Below are 18,174 nucleotides of genomic sequence, written 5' to 3'. Positions count from 1 at the left end.
GCTGAACAGGGCTTTGCTTGGCAATAGGAATACGTAGAGAAATGTTAGGATGTGCAAACGTTTTACCTAAGAGGGATGGGGGGGGGGGGGAGATTTCAATGTGCTGCTGGTGACGTCGGTGTCTTTGTGCCTGGGTTGGTGCAGTGACGCTGGGGTTTAAAAATAATGTTGAAGAACCGGAGCAGGTGACAGATTTGCGCTGTGTTGTGTAAGTTAGGGGGAAAAAATTACAGAAAGCCCAGCATGTGGCTGGGTCCGGCTTCAGTGATGCTGATCGGCTCCCTGCTGGCAGTGGGGACCTCCTCTGGGTCCTGGGGGTCCCTGGGGACAGCAGGACCCCTGGGTGTTTGTGGCAGGCTGGCACCTCCAGACACGGTGTCTGCCCCTAATTCTGGGTCCGTTCCTGCCCCAGACCATCGGTGAGTGTCCTGAGGTCCCTGTCCCTTGTGTCCCAGCCCACCTGGGTCCCTTGATGGCTGCACTGCCCTCCTGTGTCGCCAGTTTGGGGTCACCCAAGTGGGAGGTGCTGGGGGAAGCTGTGGTTGATGGAGCCGTTGGGGTGGGTGACACAGCTCTGCTGTGGCCAGGCAGGGTGACAGCATCACCAGTGTCACCAGGCGCTGGTCCCACCTCAGCTGTGCTCCCAGACACCTCCCAGCCTGGTGGTCCCTGGGTTAGGGTTAGGGTTTAGGGTTAGGGTAAGAGGTTAGTGCTAGGGATAGTGGTTTGGGAAAGGGGGTTGAGGGCCAAAGTTATGGGTTGGGTATTGTGGTTTGTGATTATTACTTTAGGATTTAGAGTTCTAGTTTAAGAATACTGGTTAAGTTTGGGGTTTATGCACAGGGTTAAGGTTTAGGGTTAGGGTTAAAGGCTAGAGTTATGTTTTGGCATTTAGGGGTGGGAGATATCATTAGGGCTAGGGGTTAGAGGGTGTAGGATTGGGTTTTTGGTTGAGATTATAGATAGGGTTTACTGTTGGTGGTTAAGGTTTATGGTTTGGGTTTAGGGATGTGGTTTGGATTTGGGGTTGTTACTTTCAGTTTGGGGTTTGGGTTAGCAGGTAGGGTTGAGGAAAGGTAGGGACTGTGACAGTTAATAACGAAATATGAGGGGTGAGCTCATATAAGGAACAGAAAATGGAGGGCATGGCGTGAGCTTCACCTTCGGCCAAGCAAGAATCGGTTTGGCTGCTTGAAACGTGCAAGGGGGGCAATGAGTGAGGACAGTGGCCGAATTCCTTGCGGCATCTCGTGTTCTGCTGGCCCCAGTGTTTTCCCATACACGTGTAGAGAAGATTGAAATCCGAGGACAAGAGGGTCTGATGAAGGGGGGAGAGATTTGTGAGCGCTGGTTTGAAGAGAATCACTGCTAAATTGGTACAGCACAGAAACGGGGTCTGACCGAGTAGATCCTTAACGAACGGGGAATTGAGTGGCGAAAAACCTGATGTATTATAGTATTATGTATTAAAGCAAGACTTGGAGGAGGGGGATGAGCTCCTGAAACTCCAACCCAAACTTTAACACTCTCTCTAACCAAACCAGCTTCAGAAGGCCAACAGCAGGCATGGAGCCACGTCTGTAATATTTCAGGCTGAGATTACCCCGGTAACAGCATCAGAAGGACAAAGAGAAAAAAGAAATCTGCTTATCACAGGACAGCTGGGACAGATGGGTGCTCATCCTGCTCACCGTGTGGGTGCTGGTTCCTCACGCAGGTCAGACTCTGGGGTCAGAGAAACCACGCTTCAGGTCTCCTGAGCTCTATCAGCTATTTCTCTGTTGTCTCAAGCCTTGCCAAGCTATGCCGGCTGTGGATGGGGTATTTCTCACACCACGATGCCTTGGAGTAGTTCTGCCTCGCCCAGTCCCTTCCCATATTTATGAACCTACACCTCTCACAGAACGAAACCGCCCTGCAGCGCCTGGGTTTGTCCGTGGCTGCTCCAGTGCACCACAGAATTGCTTTTTGGAGCCTTTTGTCGGGTCCTTGCGTCTGGCTGGGAAACGCTCTTGTTTTCCCGGTCCTGACTTTGTCGGTATCATAAAAGGCAGACAGGAGGTTGCTGGATTATTTGCAGGGTTTGGGAATAAGAAATCAAGGGCTGCGTGAGCCTCGCATGAGGACAGGGGATGTTCTCCTGGCAGGGTCATTTGTGCTCTTGGCCATAAAGCCACCCAAGGGCTCAGACGTCCATTTTTCAGCCACTGGAGCCCCTTCATAGAATCACAGAATATTCTGGATTGGAAGGGACCCACAAGGATCATCGGGTCCAACCTGCTCCTTCCTTTGTGTTTATGGAGGTGCCATAAAACATGGGTTCTGTAAAAATAACGTTAAATTTGTTCCGTTTGATCAAAGCAATGAATATTACTTATTCCGGTTACAGCAAAATATACGTGGCAATACTTTTTCATCTTTTATTTCAGGTAACTTTTCATTAACCTAAAGTGTTCCTTGTCTTCACCAACGTGAGCTGACTGTAGCCAGCCCCGGCTAAGGGGCTTTGAAGGGCTTTGGTTTAGAGTCAAGAGAGGACCCCAAAAAGCCTTTCCAACCTAAATTACGCACTGATTCTGCTCACAGATACTCATCTCCACTACCATCACACAAAAACATAACTACCCACGAGGAATGTACAGCATCTGCTCCATTTCTCTTCTTCTTGTTACAATTAACACGTCTTTAATTAGAATCTTGTTCTTTGGGAGCATCTTCACGTTCCACATGTACACGCTAACAGGTGGTTTGGTTCGGCTGCCAGTAGGCAGCGACTCGCTATGTGTTGTCTGCTGATGGAGTTTAAAATGGGGATTCGATACTGCTTGAGGATCTCCGCAACTGGAAATGTGTTGAGTTTTGGGAATCCCTTCTCCTTCTGCAGAGCTTTGGAGTGAAACCACGACGCCTTCTTGAACCTTCCTGCGCGTCTCCAAGCGGAGCTTTCTCTACAAGAGCTTGCTGGGTGCGAACTGGCGTGGCTGCAGCACCAAATGTCAGAGTTTGACCCCCAGGGGCCTGCTCCGCCTTGACGCTCCCACGAGGAACAGGCAAGGGGTGAGCAGCGGAGAGGCGAGGGTGCAGAGGAGCCTCTGCTCTTGCTGCAAACCGAAGTTAAACACAGGCAGGATGCGAAACACCCGTCGGCGTGGGAGCTGCAGGCTTGAGCAATGAAGGTGGTGTAGTCACTTTGCTCCGGTTTGGGGCATGTTGGGTGCAGATGGTAAATCCGAGTGCTTGCGCAGAGTTGGAGAATGCAGAACTGGCGTCTGCAGGTAGAAACAAATCAGATTAAGATATTCTCCTGTGACTATCAAGTAACAAGGAGACTGGTCAACGACGGAAACTGAGCAAACCGCCCGCAGGAAAAGCCTGGACTGGTGCCACGTACCGAGTTAATCCTCTCCCCTCGTAGTAGTTTTGCTTTACTGGGATTAATTACCTGGTCTTAAAGAAAATTATGTGGAGGGACAAGGCAGACGCGAGCGTTCTGCGCTGTAACGATCCCCGTGGTGTGTTTGGTGCCGAGAGGAGGCTGCACAGAGAAGTCAGAAGTGGCTCTGAATGTTACTGAAGGCTTAATGAGGCCCAGCACTGGGACCGATTCCCCGTGGTCTCGTTAGTGCAGGTAATTGCCAGCTGTGACCATAGGTAAGCGAAGCGCAGGGGGCTCTGGTGCTGGCTGAAGCCTTGCTGGGTGTTACAGAGCAATCCTGTGCCTTGGGGGTGAGATCCCGGCCTCCGCTCGAGGCCCCTCGCACCACAGCTGACCAGTTTCACCGCGGTGCTGCCCTTTCAGGGCTCTTTCTTCCTCTGCGTGTCACAGAATTGTCCGAGGTTGGAAGGGAGCTCTGAGGATCACCCAGTCCAACCCCCCTGCCCAGCAGGATCACCTAGAGCACATTTCACGGGATGGCACCCGGGCGGGTTTTGAAGATTGCCGGAGAAGGAGACTCCACAACCCCTCTGGGCAGCCTGTCCCGGTGCTCTGTCACCCTCCCAGTACAGAAGTGCCCCCTCACATTGAGCCAGAACCCCCTGGGCTTCAGTTTGTGCCCAGTGCCTCCCGTCCTGTCACTGGGCACAACTGAAAAGAAACCTGCTCCGTTCTCTTGACGCCTTCCCTCAGATATTTATACACACCGGTGAGACCTTCTCAGTCTCTTCTCTCTGTCTTCTCTTTTCCAGGCTCAACAGGCCCAGTTCCCTCAGCCTGTCCTCGTTTACCAGGTGTTCCAGTCCTCTAACCAAACCACCTCGAGAGGTGGGGCGTCTGCGGGAGATCGGGGGGATTTGGGAGTGAGGAAGGAGGGCAAAGAAAGCGGGAGGTGAAGCAAGGGACGTGGATGGCAACCTCTGGGGGCACAGCCCGAAACACGAGTAGGAAAATTGGCCTCTGTGTTGAACGCTTCCTGGATGGTGGCACCGAGGGCATCCTGAGGAGGTTGGGGGCAGTAGGAAACCAGGAGGAGTTTTGTTGGCCACTCTCCATCATCGCGGAGAAAGGGAGAGGACTGGAATAAAGGCAGCATCAGCCCAGCCTCCAAAAAAGGGGCAAGAAGCAGGACCCAGGAGCCTCGCCTCCATCCCTGGGAAGGTTTTGGGGGCAGCTCGTCTTGGGTGTCCTCTCACAGCGCATGGAGGCGATCAGGAGTGCTCAGCGTGGCTCCAGCGAGGGGAAATCGTGGCTAACGAGCCTGAAAGCCTTCTGCCTCCCATAAAATCCTTGCGATGAAGCTTGGGGATGGAGGAGCGGGCAGCGGGGTGGATCGAGGGCTGGTTCGGTGGTGGTGTCCCCCTTTTGTTCAACTCCTTCATCCACCACCTCACTGAAGGGACAGGGAAGCCCTTTAGCGGGAGCTCTAGCAGGATATGAGGGAACATTTCTGTACCGTGAGGGTGACGGGGCGCTGGCACGCACTGCCCAGAGAGGCTGTGGTGTCTCCTTCTCTGGAGATCCTCATAAACCCAGCTGGGTGCGATCCTGCGCAGCGTGCTCTGGGCGACCCCGCTTGGTGGTGGCGGTCCGGATGATTTCCAGAGCTCCCTTCCAGCGCTTCTGGGATTCTGTGGAGGTGCACGAGAATCCTGCCTGCGAGGGAGGGCTGAGAGCCCGCGTCCCGGGGCTCCTGCGGGCGCTGCGAGGGTCTGCGGCCCCTGTCTAAGGATTCCGTCCGTGGGGGCAGCCCGGGTCCGTAATGCAGGGACCATTCTCCATCTCCAGGGGCATTGGAGCCTGGTGGTCAGTCCCAAATGCATCCCTGGGTCTCCAGCAGGTCCCAAGGTGCCGTAGTAGAGCGCTTTGCTCCTGGAAAAGCTGCTTGCGCCTGTGTTATCACCTTTCAAAGAACAGGAGAGTCTTCGGGCACTGCAGGTAAAATGGGGAGATTGTTTTGTTCCAGAAAGCTCTGAGAGCCCGCGCAGACCCGGGGGACGTGTCCACTTAGAGGGGTTTCAGGAGAGAGCAGCCCCGTTCCTCACTAGAAGGAAAAATACAACACCAAAGGCAAAAGAGAGCCCGACCCCGAGAAGCCCGACCTCCCTGAGGTAGGAGTTGGAGCAGGAGAGCTGGAGGATCTGGGGGATCTGGCAGAAGAACTGCCAGAAGAACTGCAGAAGAACTGCCATCTGCTTCTGGGCACGGCAACCTGCCCAAAGACAGAACGACAGCAGAAAGGTAGAAAACACCTCTGGGAGCAAAACCCACTAGAAGAACCAGCCCGGGCTACCTCTCCCCGTTTCAGAAGACCTCCAGCAGGTCCCTTTCATGATTTCTGGATGGTTCCTTCCAGGAATCCCACTTAGACCGGGGGACGCGGTGGTGGAGGAGCTGGCCCTGCCCTAGAGCCATGGGTGAATAGGAAGGCGGGGTGCTCTTGGGTTAGATCCTGGCACCAAATTGCTTCCCAGCGTGGTTGCTCCCACTCCAGCCGACTGCAGAGCAGCCCTGCGTTGTTTTTTGTTGTTGTTTTCTGTAGTGTTCTCTTCTGGTTGCCCCCCACCTCAGCTGGGGAGGATTTTCAGGCAGAAATCCTGGCATTGCGCACTCCGCGTGAAATTCTGTGGGTCCTGAGAGGCAAAGGTGCGAGGAGAGCTGCCTGGCTTTTTTAGGAGACTCTGAAAAATCTCGCTTTTCAGCCGACCCCTCCGATGCTGCTCTGGACCGTGCCCTTCTCCACCACAAAGAAACACAAAACTTTTCCCGTCTGCGCTGCGGGATACTCGTGCCCTGCTCTGCTGCCACAGACCTACCACGTCGAGAGATGCAACGTCTCCTCTTCCCTTAACCCCTCTCTTTTATCTCCTCTGCCTGTGTCCCCTGCAGGCAGAGCCCCCAGCCCCGGCATGCGGAGGAGCCGCTCATCTGTGCAGCGCTGCGGCTTCCCTCTGGCTCGGGATTGCTTTCTCTGCCCCTCGAGATGTCCGTGGGGCTCCAGAAGGAGCCTGCAGGGAAACAAGCCGACAACAAACAGGTAATCCCCGGTGCAACAGCCTCCCTCGGCTGGGGAGACATGCTTCTTCCCAGCGGCGTGGTTTCTTCTTTCAGAGAAGAACAAAAGAGCTGGGCACGAGAATCGCTTTTCTGCCCCGTTATCAGACAGGACAGGCGGGGCTCTTGTTTCTCCGTACTGAGTCAATCACAGAATCATAGAATGGCTTGGGTTGGAAGGGACCTCAAAGATTTCCAACCCCTGCCGTAGGCAGGGATGCCGCCACCAAGATCAGGCTGCCCAGGGCCTCGTCCAGCGTGGCCCTGAACACCTCCAGGGATGGGGCATCCACAGCCTCTCTGGGCAACCTGTCCCAGTGCCTCACCACCCTCTGAGTGAAGAATTTCTTCCTCACCTCTAATCTAAATTGTGGTGCGATTCGTAGCCCTCTCTACCAAGTGACCCAGAAGAACAATTCCAATCAGGAACCCGAGCAATGAGAAGCCTTTGAGCGAGTTAAGCAGGAGATCGTTCGTGCAGTAGCCCTTGGGCTAGTTCAGGTAGGACAGAAGGTTTAAAAAAAATCAAAAATGTGCTTCACACCAGGGGCAGGGAGAATGGCCCCACCTGGAGCCTCTGGCAGAAAGCACCGGGGGAGATTTGAGGTCAACCCCAAGGATTTTGGAGTCTGGGATGAAGAGGATCTGAAACCAACCAACCAAAAAAAAGATATTGGCAGCCTATGAAGGGGCCCGAGCTGCTTCGGGAGCGGTTGGTGCTGCAGCACAGCTCCTCCTGGCACCCCGGCTGCAGGTGCTGAGCTGGATGTTCGAGGGAAAGGTCCCCCCTGCACATGCAGTGGTGTTGGGTGGAGTAAATGGGTCACACTGATAGCACAGCAGGCTCAAATAAGAAACACCAGTCCTCCTAGGAATCTTGGAAGTGATCGTGGAGCGACCAAAAGACCAAGATTTGGGAATATCCTCACCAGAGGAGGAGGTGACGCACGCTGAAGGGGCCCCAATATACAAGAAATTAGCAGAAAACGAGAAGCATCGTGCCCTGCTCACTGACGGGTCTGCATCATGGCAGGGTATTGCCGATTGGTAAAGTCAGGTGCCTCGTGGAAAGCCCCAGGAGCTGTGTGTGCTGCTTTTGCCTCAAAGTACGCCTCTGTTCCCATACTTAACGGGACGTAAATGGGAAATAGCGGGTTAAAGAATAAATAATAAATTAATAATAAATGATAAATTCCCACTGCCATAGTGAGGAGTGGTCTTGGAATGCTGTCTCGTTGGATGTAGGGTGAGTGCGATCAGGAGGTGGTTTGTGCTCCTGGTGGTCATAGCAAGCCTTGCACCGAGGTGGTTCGTTGGCAAAGAAGAGAGGATTCACTCTAATGTTATCAATCTGGTCCTGTTAAAAGATCTTAATAATAAAGAGAAATTGTCCTTTAAATATTGGAGAATTGGAATGCTGATGCAGCAGCATGTGGAGGGCAAGAGGCCGGGCTCTGGTCCTTCAGCAATGTCTCAGGTAACCCAGCTCTAAACACCCATTTCCTCTTTCCTATAGACAGAGCCTGTTTCCTCTTCTGGGTCAGGTAACAAGGAGTAGGTGGTGTGCAGCATACGCCCCTCTCCTGCTGCTGACCTTGGTCTCTGCAGTGTTTTGCTTTCTGTCCTGGGAGAAAGTGACTGCTTATCTAATTAATTAATCCTGTCCTCTCTGTGATTTGCAGGTCCTTTATTCTCTCCCGTCGCGTGGTGTCTGAGTAAATTGCTCCCGGTCTGCTCTCCCGACCTGGCCAGCAGTGAGAAGAGGAGTTACGGAGGTCTGAGAGGGTGTAAAGCTGAGCTTCTGCTCCAACAGGAGCGGCCAGGGCAGGAGGACCGGGATCTCATTTCCAGCGTGTAGCGCTGGTAGAGTCTTCCGCTCGTCCTGCAAAGTGCTCCTAGAAAGTGCCAGAAGGGGACTGACGCCAGGAGGAGGTTGCAGGAACTCCACTCTGACCGTTGTTTCTCCAGGCACGGTGGTTTGGCCTCGTGAAGGTGCTGAATCCCAGGACACAGAGAGCTTTCCAGTGACGAAGCTGTGCGTAGTGCTGAGGAGTCCGTTTTCTGGAGGCATCCAGGGACTGAGAGATTGAGGATGTGAAGAAAAGATGCAGGGGAGACATCATAAACCACGCGGCTCTCCGAACTCTCCCCTCAGCACTACAGCAGGAAGGGAGCTTGCTTGGACAGTGAGGAGTAGGAGACGCTGAAGAACAAAGAGCCCTCGCCACCGCAAGGGAAACGGCAGTGGCAGCAGCTCGGGAGAACATCCTTGCTCCATCTCTCAGAGCAGAGAACACCAGGACGAGGCAGGAGTGGGCACTGCCACGGCAGAAGGGGAGAAACCAGCACAGAGAGAGAGCTTTGCTAGGAGAACTGAGGTGGGAGAAACAGAGCTCCTCCAACAGCCGCTACTCCTCCTCCCCTGCAACAAGAGGTGGCTGAGAGAGCCTTCCAGCACTGGGATGAGGATTTTGGGGGAGTCGAGGCAAAACGATGGCAGTAGGCCTCAGGGGGATCGTTAATAAAGCCACTGGGGCGCGTGGCGTGAGCGACCACCGAGCAGACTGGTGCCGTGGGTTGGCAGCACCCTGGAAATAGGCGCAGAAAAAATTTGTGCCCTCAACTCTGCCCGTTCTGTCGTGGTTGATGAGTAAAAACCACACAGAAAGGGTGAAGAGGCCTGCGAAAACACAGTCAAGAAAGAGAAAGAGCAAAAAGAAAAACGAGAACGTCCAGGAAAAAAAAACACAGAGCGAAATCTCGAGGGAAGACGTAAGCAAGGTTAGAGTGTTACTGGCAAACTTTATCTGATTCTTTGCTGGGTGTTTCAGATGCGGGGCTCCGGGGCAGAAGCATTCAGTACTTGGACTAAGCTGACCATCAGAACGTGCAATTTGCCATCAAAAGCCACCGATGAGCATTGATCCAAACAATGCTAACCATCCAAAGTTGAAATTCTTGATCAATAGAATCACCCTCAAAACCAAAATCAGTCCTAAGTGGTGCAATTTCTGTACAGAATTTTACTTTACAAGAAGAAACATTTTAAAAATCATTTTAATTTGCAGGTTCCATTGTGAAAACGTAATCCAGCAGGATGGAAATGGTGCTCTCCTTTCTCCCCGGCTGCCGGCGCGTCCTCTCCTTTCCCCTCCAGGGATGTGCAGGTTTTCTCCACGTTGCTCTGAGGGCCCGCTTCCCATCTCTTGTCCCAGCAAGGGGCGGTTCCTTGCCACGGAGGCCACGAGGAAGGTCCTTCAGCTGGAAACATCCCCGTGATGGTCCCGCTCCCAGCAGAAGTTTGGGCTGATTGGTTGTCTTTGGCAAGAGTTTATGTTTTTCTCCAATATCTCGCGCTCCGCTGTCAGATGGATTTCTGTAAAACAAGCGAGACTCTGAGCAAAAAATGCTACAGGTTTTTGGGGCTCTTTGCCCACGTGCGGACCCCGTGGATGGCTTCAGGTCCCGACACCGAGGGCAACGCCGCCATTTCCCTCCCTCTGTTTACCCCATCGCCAGACCCCGGCCAGCAGCAGGGTTCAGCTCTGCCAGGCCCACCCAAAAAGCCCCTCTCTTCCCAGCAGGCCTGGAAACCAGCACCCAGCTGCAAACACACCCTCTCCTCTCTGGAGAAATTGAGGGACTTGAGTCTAGCGATGGAGGAGCCAAGGTTTGGGCTGGATTGAGCCAACGCACAGCTCAAAACTGAGATCTCTTTGGAGAGGCCCCGCTGTCCCCGTAACTACTTTCCTCCAAGGCTTGAGCCCCCCAAAGAACACGGATGTGGATCACGCACCTGTTTTGCCACCTCTGACGGCGTTCTTGCAACTCCGGGCAATCAAAGCTCGGGTCACCATGGACTGGGCCATGGCGTAGGGCGCCTGGGAACGAGCTTTGGCGGTTGAAGCTGCATAGAGCTGGCCCCCCTGTGCGTCAGTGGCCCAAAACCAGAGGGGGAGCTGGGCTCCTTGGGCGGGCTGGCCTTGGAATTAGATGCTTCCATCTTCGGACGGTCTGGAAGCACGGACCAGAACTTCTCAGCCCGTAACTTCGCCAGTCTTTGGGAGCTGGACCTCCCCGGCTGGAATCCGCCTCTGTCGTCGCTGCGCTCCTGAACCCTGCTGCCCTCTGAGTTGGACACGGACAGCATGGAAATGATGGGTGTTGTTAGCGGGCCTGGGGCTTTCTGAGGTTCAGGGCGCTTCACTCGCTCCGTCTCTGGCAGGGCTTCCAGGATGGAGAGCTTCCTGACTTCAGGAGGGGCTTTTGCTGTTTTTTGGCCTTTGCTCTTCTGAGCTTTTGCAGATTTCACAGCCTTTGCCCGGTCCCGGTCTTGCGCCTGGTCTTTGGGTGTTGTTTTGCGCTCTTTTTTAGGCTCTTTTTTGGGTGTTCTGGGCTCCTTCTTGGGTGTTGTTTTGGGCTCTCTTTTGGGCGCTGTGTCTTCCTGCAGTTGGTTGCTCGAAGGCTCGTTTTCGGCATCAGGCAGCTCGGGGATCACTGGCAGCCTGCTGAAAGGACAAAGAGAAAAGAATTCACCCGCCTGCACCACATCTTTGGGGCCCCATCCCGTACCCCCCCATGCAGCGCCCGTGGCTGCAGACCCCAAACAGAGGGGCCAGCCCTGAGAAGTGGGGGGCTCCCGGTGGCCTCATCCCCCCCTCCCGGAGCCTCCGGCCTCACCTGAACAAAGGCTTCTTCTTCTGCTCGGCCCTCCTCTTCCAGGGTTGCGCTGTTTCTTTAAAAATGATGCTCAAGGTGCCCGGGAAGGGTGGCAGTTCTGGAAGTTTCCCTGGAATCGGGAAGGAGAGCTGTCAGAAGAACATTTCCACGATTCTGCTGTACCCGGGACACACCGGGTGCTGAGGCCTCCTCCTGTGGCGTCCAGGAGGCCGCTGCGCTCCCCTCACAGCCTCCATCTCCAGGGGCCTCGGCCCTCTTTGGCACCAGCCTCACGCGGCTCATTTTTAGGCCATGATGGGGTTTTGGGGCCAAGTTCTGGGACAGAGGAGCTGGGTACAGCCAATGTTAGGGGGTGTTTCAGATCCCCGACCTCCTGCAGCACCCAGGGCCGAGCACCTTGGGCACATCGCACGCGGGGGCTCCATTCTGGAGGCGCGGAGACAAGAGGCTGTGCTGAGCTGGCGTGAAGCTGTGGCACAAGAGGAGGCAGCAGCCGCTTTGCATCTCTTACCTTGGCTGGGAGACGACGACACAGCCCGTTCCTTCTCCTGCCTGTCGTCCCTGCGGGCCTTGAGACGCTCCCTGGGTGACAGTTGGGGCGCTTTGTCCATTTTAAAGCTGGCAAAAGAAGAGATCGGCGTGACCCAGGGCACCACCACTCCCCACGATCACCCGCTCACGGAGACATTTTCGCGTTGCCGTAAAGGCCCCATCCCCCAGGACTGTGCTGGGAAGTGGGGTCGCCCCGCAAAGAAGCCCAGGCCTCGATGGGAAGCAGACGTTGCCTCAGTTCCTCCATCTGTCCGGTCACATCCACCTCACTGGCTGGGCACCCATGGGTGCAAGGAGCAAACGCTACCGAACAGGAGCAGCGGCCACAGCTGCAAACATACTCACTCGGGAAAGACGATGACACGGCCCGAGAAGGTCAGGGAGGCCACGGCTGACACCGGGGACACCACCATCTCCATCAGCTGGGGGACCTGCAATGGAAGGAGCATGCAGATGGCAAATGTCCTCTGCCTGGCCTCCACTCAGTCCTGGAGGAGCCCAGGGCAGCGGGAGCCGGCAGGACTGCAGCTCTTGGCCACCCCAAGAGGCTGACCAAGAGCTCCAACCCCAGAGGTCTTGTTGGGCCAAGGGCAGGCATTGCTGCCCCCTTGTGAGGCTGCCCAGGCCGTGGGGAAAACAAAACCCTCACCTTGAAAACAGCCTTCTGAAGGTTCTCCTTTGGTGACAGGCTCTCCAGGAAGTCATAATAGAACCTGATCTCCACCGTCGTGCCTTCAATGAGGAGCACCCCCATGTTCTTCAGGACGAGGGCGATGTTCTCCCCCTTCCCCAGGCAGCGAGAGATGAGGGACGTGGTGCCTCGGATGCAGCCCTCCACCTTCTTCCAGGACACGGAGGCAGCAGCAGCCACCTCAGCAAATTTGAGGGGTTCCAGCTCCTTGTGGCCTGGAAAACCAAACGAGAGGGATGGAGTCGGTCACCCGCGGCCCTTCCCCGCGTGTTCCCCAGGTGCTGCTCATTGCAGTGATCACCCAGAAAGGCTTCGGTTTGGGACCTGCTCCGTGCAGGGGACGCTTTGCTTTTTTTTTGGGAAGCATCTGAGATCCAGGGAGGGGATCAGCCATGCAGCAAGGGATTCAAGCACCCTCTTACCTGGCAGGTACTCCTTGTCGTTCGTGAGGTTGTGTGCAACGACGAGGTTCCTGGCCAGACGAAACGTGGGCCACTGCACCGTCAGGGACTTGTTCCCATCCTCAACCCGTTTGGGAACAACATCAAAGCAGCCAAGAGTGGGAACTCGGACACCCTGCATGTGGAAGAGAACGGAAGGGCCGAAGGTTAAGGATCAGCTGGAGGTGGCCTCATCCAGAGACGGTGCTTCAGGTCCTGCTGTGCCCTTCCCGCTGTTGGGAGCCCAGCTGAGGGGATCCAGGGGCTTCAAGCGACTGGGATCAGCCCTGAGATACCACACCGCCCACCACAAGCAACACCGCACTTGTGATACCTATTGGTTCCTGGGTGGGGCCTTTTGGGGTGAGTTTCCTGCTTTTGAGGGGAACAAGGGTGATGTGGGTGCCAACCCACCTGGCGCAGCCGGAGGTGCTCTTGGATGTAGGCTGACACTGCATCCCAGACAGATGATCGCTCTGTAAGGCAAAGAAAATCAGGTTACGTGCTGCTTCTGGTGGCTGCCACCCTCCCAGCGCCCCCAGCCCTGCGTTTTGGTGGCAGATGAAGAGAGCCATCACACCTCCGGCCCCAAACGGAGACCCCCCGGTGGTGACCGCAGAGCCGGGTCCCCCCCACGGAAAGCCCCAAATGTGGGTCAGCCACACTCCTGCGGTGCTGGTGGTTCCCGTACCTTGGTCAGTGACGCCTGGCATGGCGGAGATGTGCTCCATCGCACTGCTCTCCGGGAAGCCTAACGTGGTACGCCTCGTGCGAGCAGGTTGCTCCTTGCTGGCAGCAGCCACCTGGGAGCTCATCCTGCCCCAACGTCTCCGTACCTCTGTCGCAGGACCCATCGCGCAGCCTCTTTTATATGCTCGTGTCACAGTGACATCTGTGACATCACGATGACACGGCCAGCGCTGGCTGCTGCCCGCGGCGACGCCGGCACCGACAGCCCAAGCGCCTCTGTGCTGGGAGGAGGACATCAAAGAGTTGTGGGTAATCGTAGAAACTGTAGAATTGTAAGAACTGTAGAAACTGGAATCGTAGAATTGTAGAAATTAGAATCATAGAATTGTAGAAATCAGAAAAGAATCGTGGAAATGGCATCATAGGGATCGTGGAGATCATAGAACCAAATTGCAGGAATCGTAGAAACGGAATCGCAGAATTGCAGAGATCAGAAAAGAATCACAGAATAGTAGAAATCGCAGAATAGTAGAGTTACAGAAATCAGCGATGGAACCGAAAGGACCGTGGTACCGTAGGGATCGTAGAAATTAGAATCATTGTAACACAGAAACCAGAAAAGAATCGTAGAAATCGCAGAACTGGATAATCAAATCATCGAAATCGTAGAATCAACTTGTAGAAATCATAGAAATAGAATCATAGAATAGTAGAAATCATAGAATCAGAAATAGAGTAATAGTTAGAGAACCGATAGAAATCGTAGAAATAGAATCACAGAAATGTAGAAATCAGAAAATCTTAGAATTGCAGAAATTATAGAATTGTAGAAATCAGAAAAGAAATATTAGAACTGTAGCATCATAGAATCCCAGAATTGTAGAAATCGTAGAAGTCACAGAATCGTAGCATCGTAGAAGTGAGAGAAATGCTCACTGCTCTTGGTTTGGCCATGGCACAACGGGGCTTGAACTGCGTCGAGGCCTTGGGGCGAGAAGCTGGGAGAGGACTCTGCTGGGACAACTGGCCCAAACTGAGATTGGGGCTCTGGAATGTCTTTCAGTAATGTTTTTGGACCTATTTAGTCATTGGTTTTCTTTCTGTTGATGTTTTTGGACCTGTTCAGTGGTCGTTTTTCTTTTGGTAATGTTTTTGGACCCGTTTGATGGTTGGTTTTCTTTTGTTAACGTTTTTTGACGCATTTGGTGGTTGGTTTTCATTTGGAGGTCGTTTCCTCAACATCACCGCCCCTCTTTCTCCCTGCTTCCTTTTCCCTTCTGGGATGTGTTGGATGCATTTGGAGCCAGTAATCCCATGAATATCTACGTGCAGTACAATCTGCTCTAACTCTTGTCTCAATAAACTTGTAATTAGCATTTCCACTGTCGTTCTTCCTGGGGGGAAGAGGGAGGTTTTGAAGAGGGGGCAGGAGCCGACATCGGCTGTGCACAGCCTCTGCACAGCCTCCAGAGCAACCAGAGCCCCCTGGAGCTCCCCGTGTTTTGGCTGTGGTGGTCCTCCACCAAACGGCCGTTTGATGTATCGTACAGGTGAGAAGAATGTGGTTGTGGAGGCCCAGCAGGATGGCGACACAGCCTTCAGGATGAAGGCCCTCCTTGCAATGGCTTGTACGAAGAGGAAGGAGGCCAGCTCTGGAGCATCTCCCTTTGCACCACAGAGTTGTCCGTGTGCGGTAGGGATCACGGTGTGGTACCGCGGGAGATGAAGAAGATGAATGAATGAGATGAAGAAGAAAGCCTGGAGGTCCCTGTTTCTGCTGGCCTTTCACAGGAACCAATGGTAGGACATGGGAATGGCACAAAGCAACACCAGGGGAGGTTCAGATGGGACACGAGGACAAATTTCTTCATCGTGAGGGGGGTCGGATGCCGGAACACGCTTCCAGGAGAGGTGGTTGATGCCCCATGCCTGGCTGTGCATACTTCATCTTCTTCTTACACTACTTCTTCCTTTGTCGTCATCATCTTCTTTGTCTTCCATCTTTGTCTTCATATTCTTCCTTCGTCATCTTCTGTCTTTGTCATATTCGTCTTCTTCTTTCATCTTCTTCATCTTCGTCGTCTTCATCTTCCATCTTCGTTGTCTTTGTCTTCCATTTTCGTTGTCTTTGTCTTCCATTTTAATCTAATTCTAATGCACAACCAGACCCAGAGCATGGCCGAGGTAGAGGTTTGGCCCCTGACCAGTGATGCAGGGAAGTGTGAGCTGACACCTGGGGCCTCAGGAGGAAGGGGTGCTGGCAATTGCATGTCACCTTGGGGTCCACAGCCCTGCAGGTCCGCACGTCCTTTGCTCTTCACTCTGCCCCAGGCCAGGGGGCTCTCTTCAGGTCGGTGGGGTTCATCTCTTCCCCATTTCTTCCTGCCCCAGCCCTCTGGCACATGGACAGCGATTTCTCGGTGTGCGTCCTGACACAGCGTTGCCCGTCCCTGGGGGCTCAGGAGGGGGCCAGGGGTTGGGTCACGGCAACCAGCTGTGGGGGGAGGGACTGCAGCTCCCAGCGTGCTGTGGGGTGAGGGACTACAGCTCCCAGTGTGCTGTGGGGTGAGGGACTGCAGCTCCCAGTGCGCTGTGGGGTGAGGGACTACAGCTCCCAGCATGCCTTGGGGGTGAGGGACTACAGCTCCCAGCACACCTTGGGGGTGAGGGACTACAGCTGCCAGCATGCCTTGGGGTGAGGGACTGCAGCTCCCAGTGTGCTGTGAGGTGAGGGACTACAGCTCCCAGCATGCCTAGGGGTGAGGGACTGCAGCTCCCAGCATGCTGTGTAGTGAGGGACTACAGCTCCCAGCATGCCTTGGGGTCAGGGACTACAACTCCCAGCATGCTGCAGGGCAAAGGACTGTGACTACAACTCCCAAGGTGCCATGGGGGCAGAGGCCAATAGCTCTCAGCAGGATACAGGACTACAGCTCCCAGAATGCCATGGGGCAAATGGTTGTGACTACAACTCCCATCATCCCATGTGGGGGGAGGCCTGCAGCTCCCAGCACACACCTGGCGAAGGACTGCAGCTCCCAGCATGCCATGGGGTGAAGGACTGTGACTACAATTCCCATCATGCCATAGGGGCAGAGGCCTACAGCTCCCAGCATGCCATGGGGTGCAGTACTTCAGTTGCCAGCATGGTGGGGAGGGGGGACTACAACTCCCATCATGCTGTGGGGTGCAGGCCTGCAGCTCCCAGCATGCAATGTAGTGCAGGACTACAACTCCCAGCATGCCATGGGCAGAGGTTTTGTGTCCAACGCGACCTCTTTAGGCCTCAAACCCTCATTTTGAGTGCCAACAGCTCGTTTTTGGGTTCCTAAGTCACGTTCAGGACCTGGAGCCTCATTTCTGGCATCCCAACTTTCCTTTTAGGGATGAAACCCTCTTTTTAGGTTCCACACCCACAGTTTTAGGAACTAAAGCCTCATTTTAGGGTCCAAAGATCCCATTTTTAGAATCCTAACTCTTCTTTTTATTGCCCAAAACCTCATTTTTAGATCCCAAAGCCTTCTCCTAAGATCCAAGCGCCCATTTTTAGGGCTCAGATCCTCATTTTGAGGTGTCTAACTCCCCCTTTTTGGGCCCAAAGCTTTATTTTTAAGGTCCAAAGTCTTTTAGGGTCCAATTCCCCCATTTCTGGGTTTCAAACAGTCATTTCTGAGTCTCGGGGTCAGATTTTCAGTGTCCAAATCCTATTTTTGTGTGTCCAAATTGTACTTACAGGGTCCAAAGCATCGTTTTTAGGGCCCAAAGCCTCATTTTGGGATCCAAAGCTTCCTCTCTGGGGACAAAACCCATCATTTTGAGAGGCTAAACCCTCATTTTTAGGTCCCCAAAACTTCTTTTTACAATCCTAAACCTCCTTTTGAGGTCCACACCTTTATTTTTTATGGTCCAAAGCCTCATTTTTACTGCCCAAAGGTGCATTTTTAGGATTCAAGTCCTTATTTCAGGCTCCAAAGACTCAGTTTAAGGTTTTTGGGGGGTTCTTTTTTAATAATTTAATTACTTAATTTCAATTTTTCCTTTTTTTTTAAATTTATTTTTCCAAGTTTACACTGAATAAAAACCAAAGAATTGTGGCCATTTGGTGCAATTTTGGCCAAAAAAAAAAAATAAGAAAAAGACAAAAACCCAGAGCGTGGCAGGGGTCCAGCACTTGGGTTTCACCAATGGACTTTTAATTAAGCTGCTGAAAATTAGGGACGAGCTTTTAACTCCTTGCTGGCCGCCACCAACCACTAATTGTATTTATTATTACTAATTTTTTAATTCAAAAAATAGCATTTTTAGGTCGGCTGAGACCCTGGTTATCAGCCCCATCCTGGTGGGACCCACTTGGGTGAGAAATGGTGATCTTGCCCCAAAATGTGGCTCGGGGTCTGTGGAGGGGGGGGGGGGGGGGGGGGGGGGAATTATTTTTTTTGCCCTATCCCAGTGGGAAAAAAAAATATTTGGCAGAAATAGTTGTTTTTGTTTTTTTCTTGGAAATGCCTTTTTTTTTAATTTTCTTTTTCCCCCCCTCTGTGTTGCTGCCTTCATGTCCCTTTGGGTGCCCCCCCCCCCCCCCCCCCCCCAAATCCCTTTGGGTGCCCCCCAAATCCCTCTGGGTGCCCCCC

The 18,174-nt window shown here is 53.6% G+C and overlaps 1 protein-coding gene and 1 long non-coding RNA gene across 4 annotated transcripts; one reads left to right on the top strand and one right to left on the bottom strand.

Annotated features, from left to right (window-relative positions):
- The first annotated feature begins 5,745 nt into the window (after nt 1–5,745).
- Nucleotides 5,746–14,919, top strand: LOC136787877 (uncharacterized). The gene is made up of 2 exons (XR_010826956.1): nt 5,746–6,473; nt 8,173–14,919. It is a non-coding gene; the product is annotated as an uncharacterized lncRNA (long non-coding RNA).
- Nucleotides 6,444–17,917, bottom strand: LOC106049689 (titin-like). 3 transcript variants are annotated; one of them, XR_007160370.2, is made up of 9 exons: nt 13,545–17,917; nt 13,268–13,329; nt 12,836–12,989; nt 12,372–12,628; nt 12,068–12,153; nt 11,682–11,788; nt 11,171–11,279; nt 10,287–10,995; nt 6,444–9,866 (listed from the first exon to the last, which is right to left on the bottom strand). XR_007160370.2 is itself a non-coding variant. In XM_048056095.2 (8 exons), exons 1-8 carry the CDS (start codon nt 13,837–13,839, stop codon nt 10,341–10,343), a joined length of 1,728 nt encoding a protein of 575 aa, XP_047912052.2. In that variant the 5' UTR covers nt 13,840–17,917; the 3' UTR covers nt 10,211–10,340. The 3 variants fall into 3 exon arrangements, 1 of the variants encoding a protein (XP_047912052.2); XR_007160369.2 differs by having other exon boundaries at nt 10,287–10,998; nt 13,545–17,916; XM_048056095.2 differs by lacking the exon at nt 6,444–9,866 and having other exon boundaries at nt 10,211–10,998.
- Nucleotides 17,918–18,174: the final 257 nt, after the last annotated feature.

The sequence above is a fragment of the Anser cygnoides genome, chromosome 31 (genome assembly GCF_040182565.1).
Source record: "Anser cygnoides isolate HZ-2024a breed goose chromosome 31, Taihu_goose_T2T_genome, whole genome shotgun sequence".
NCBI lineage: Eukaryota > Metazoa > Chordata > Aves > Anseriformes > Anatidae > Anser > Anser cygnoides.
The sequence above is the reverse complement of the archived record's forward strand: the minus strand, read 5'-3'. Positions and strand labels throughout refer to the sequence as shown.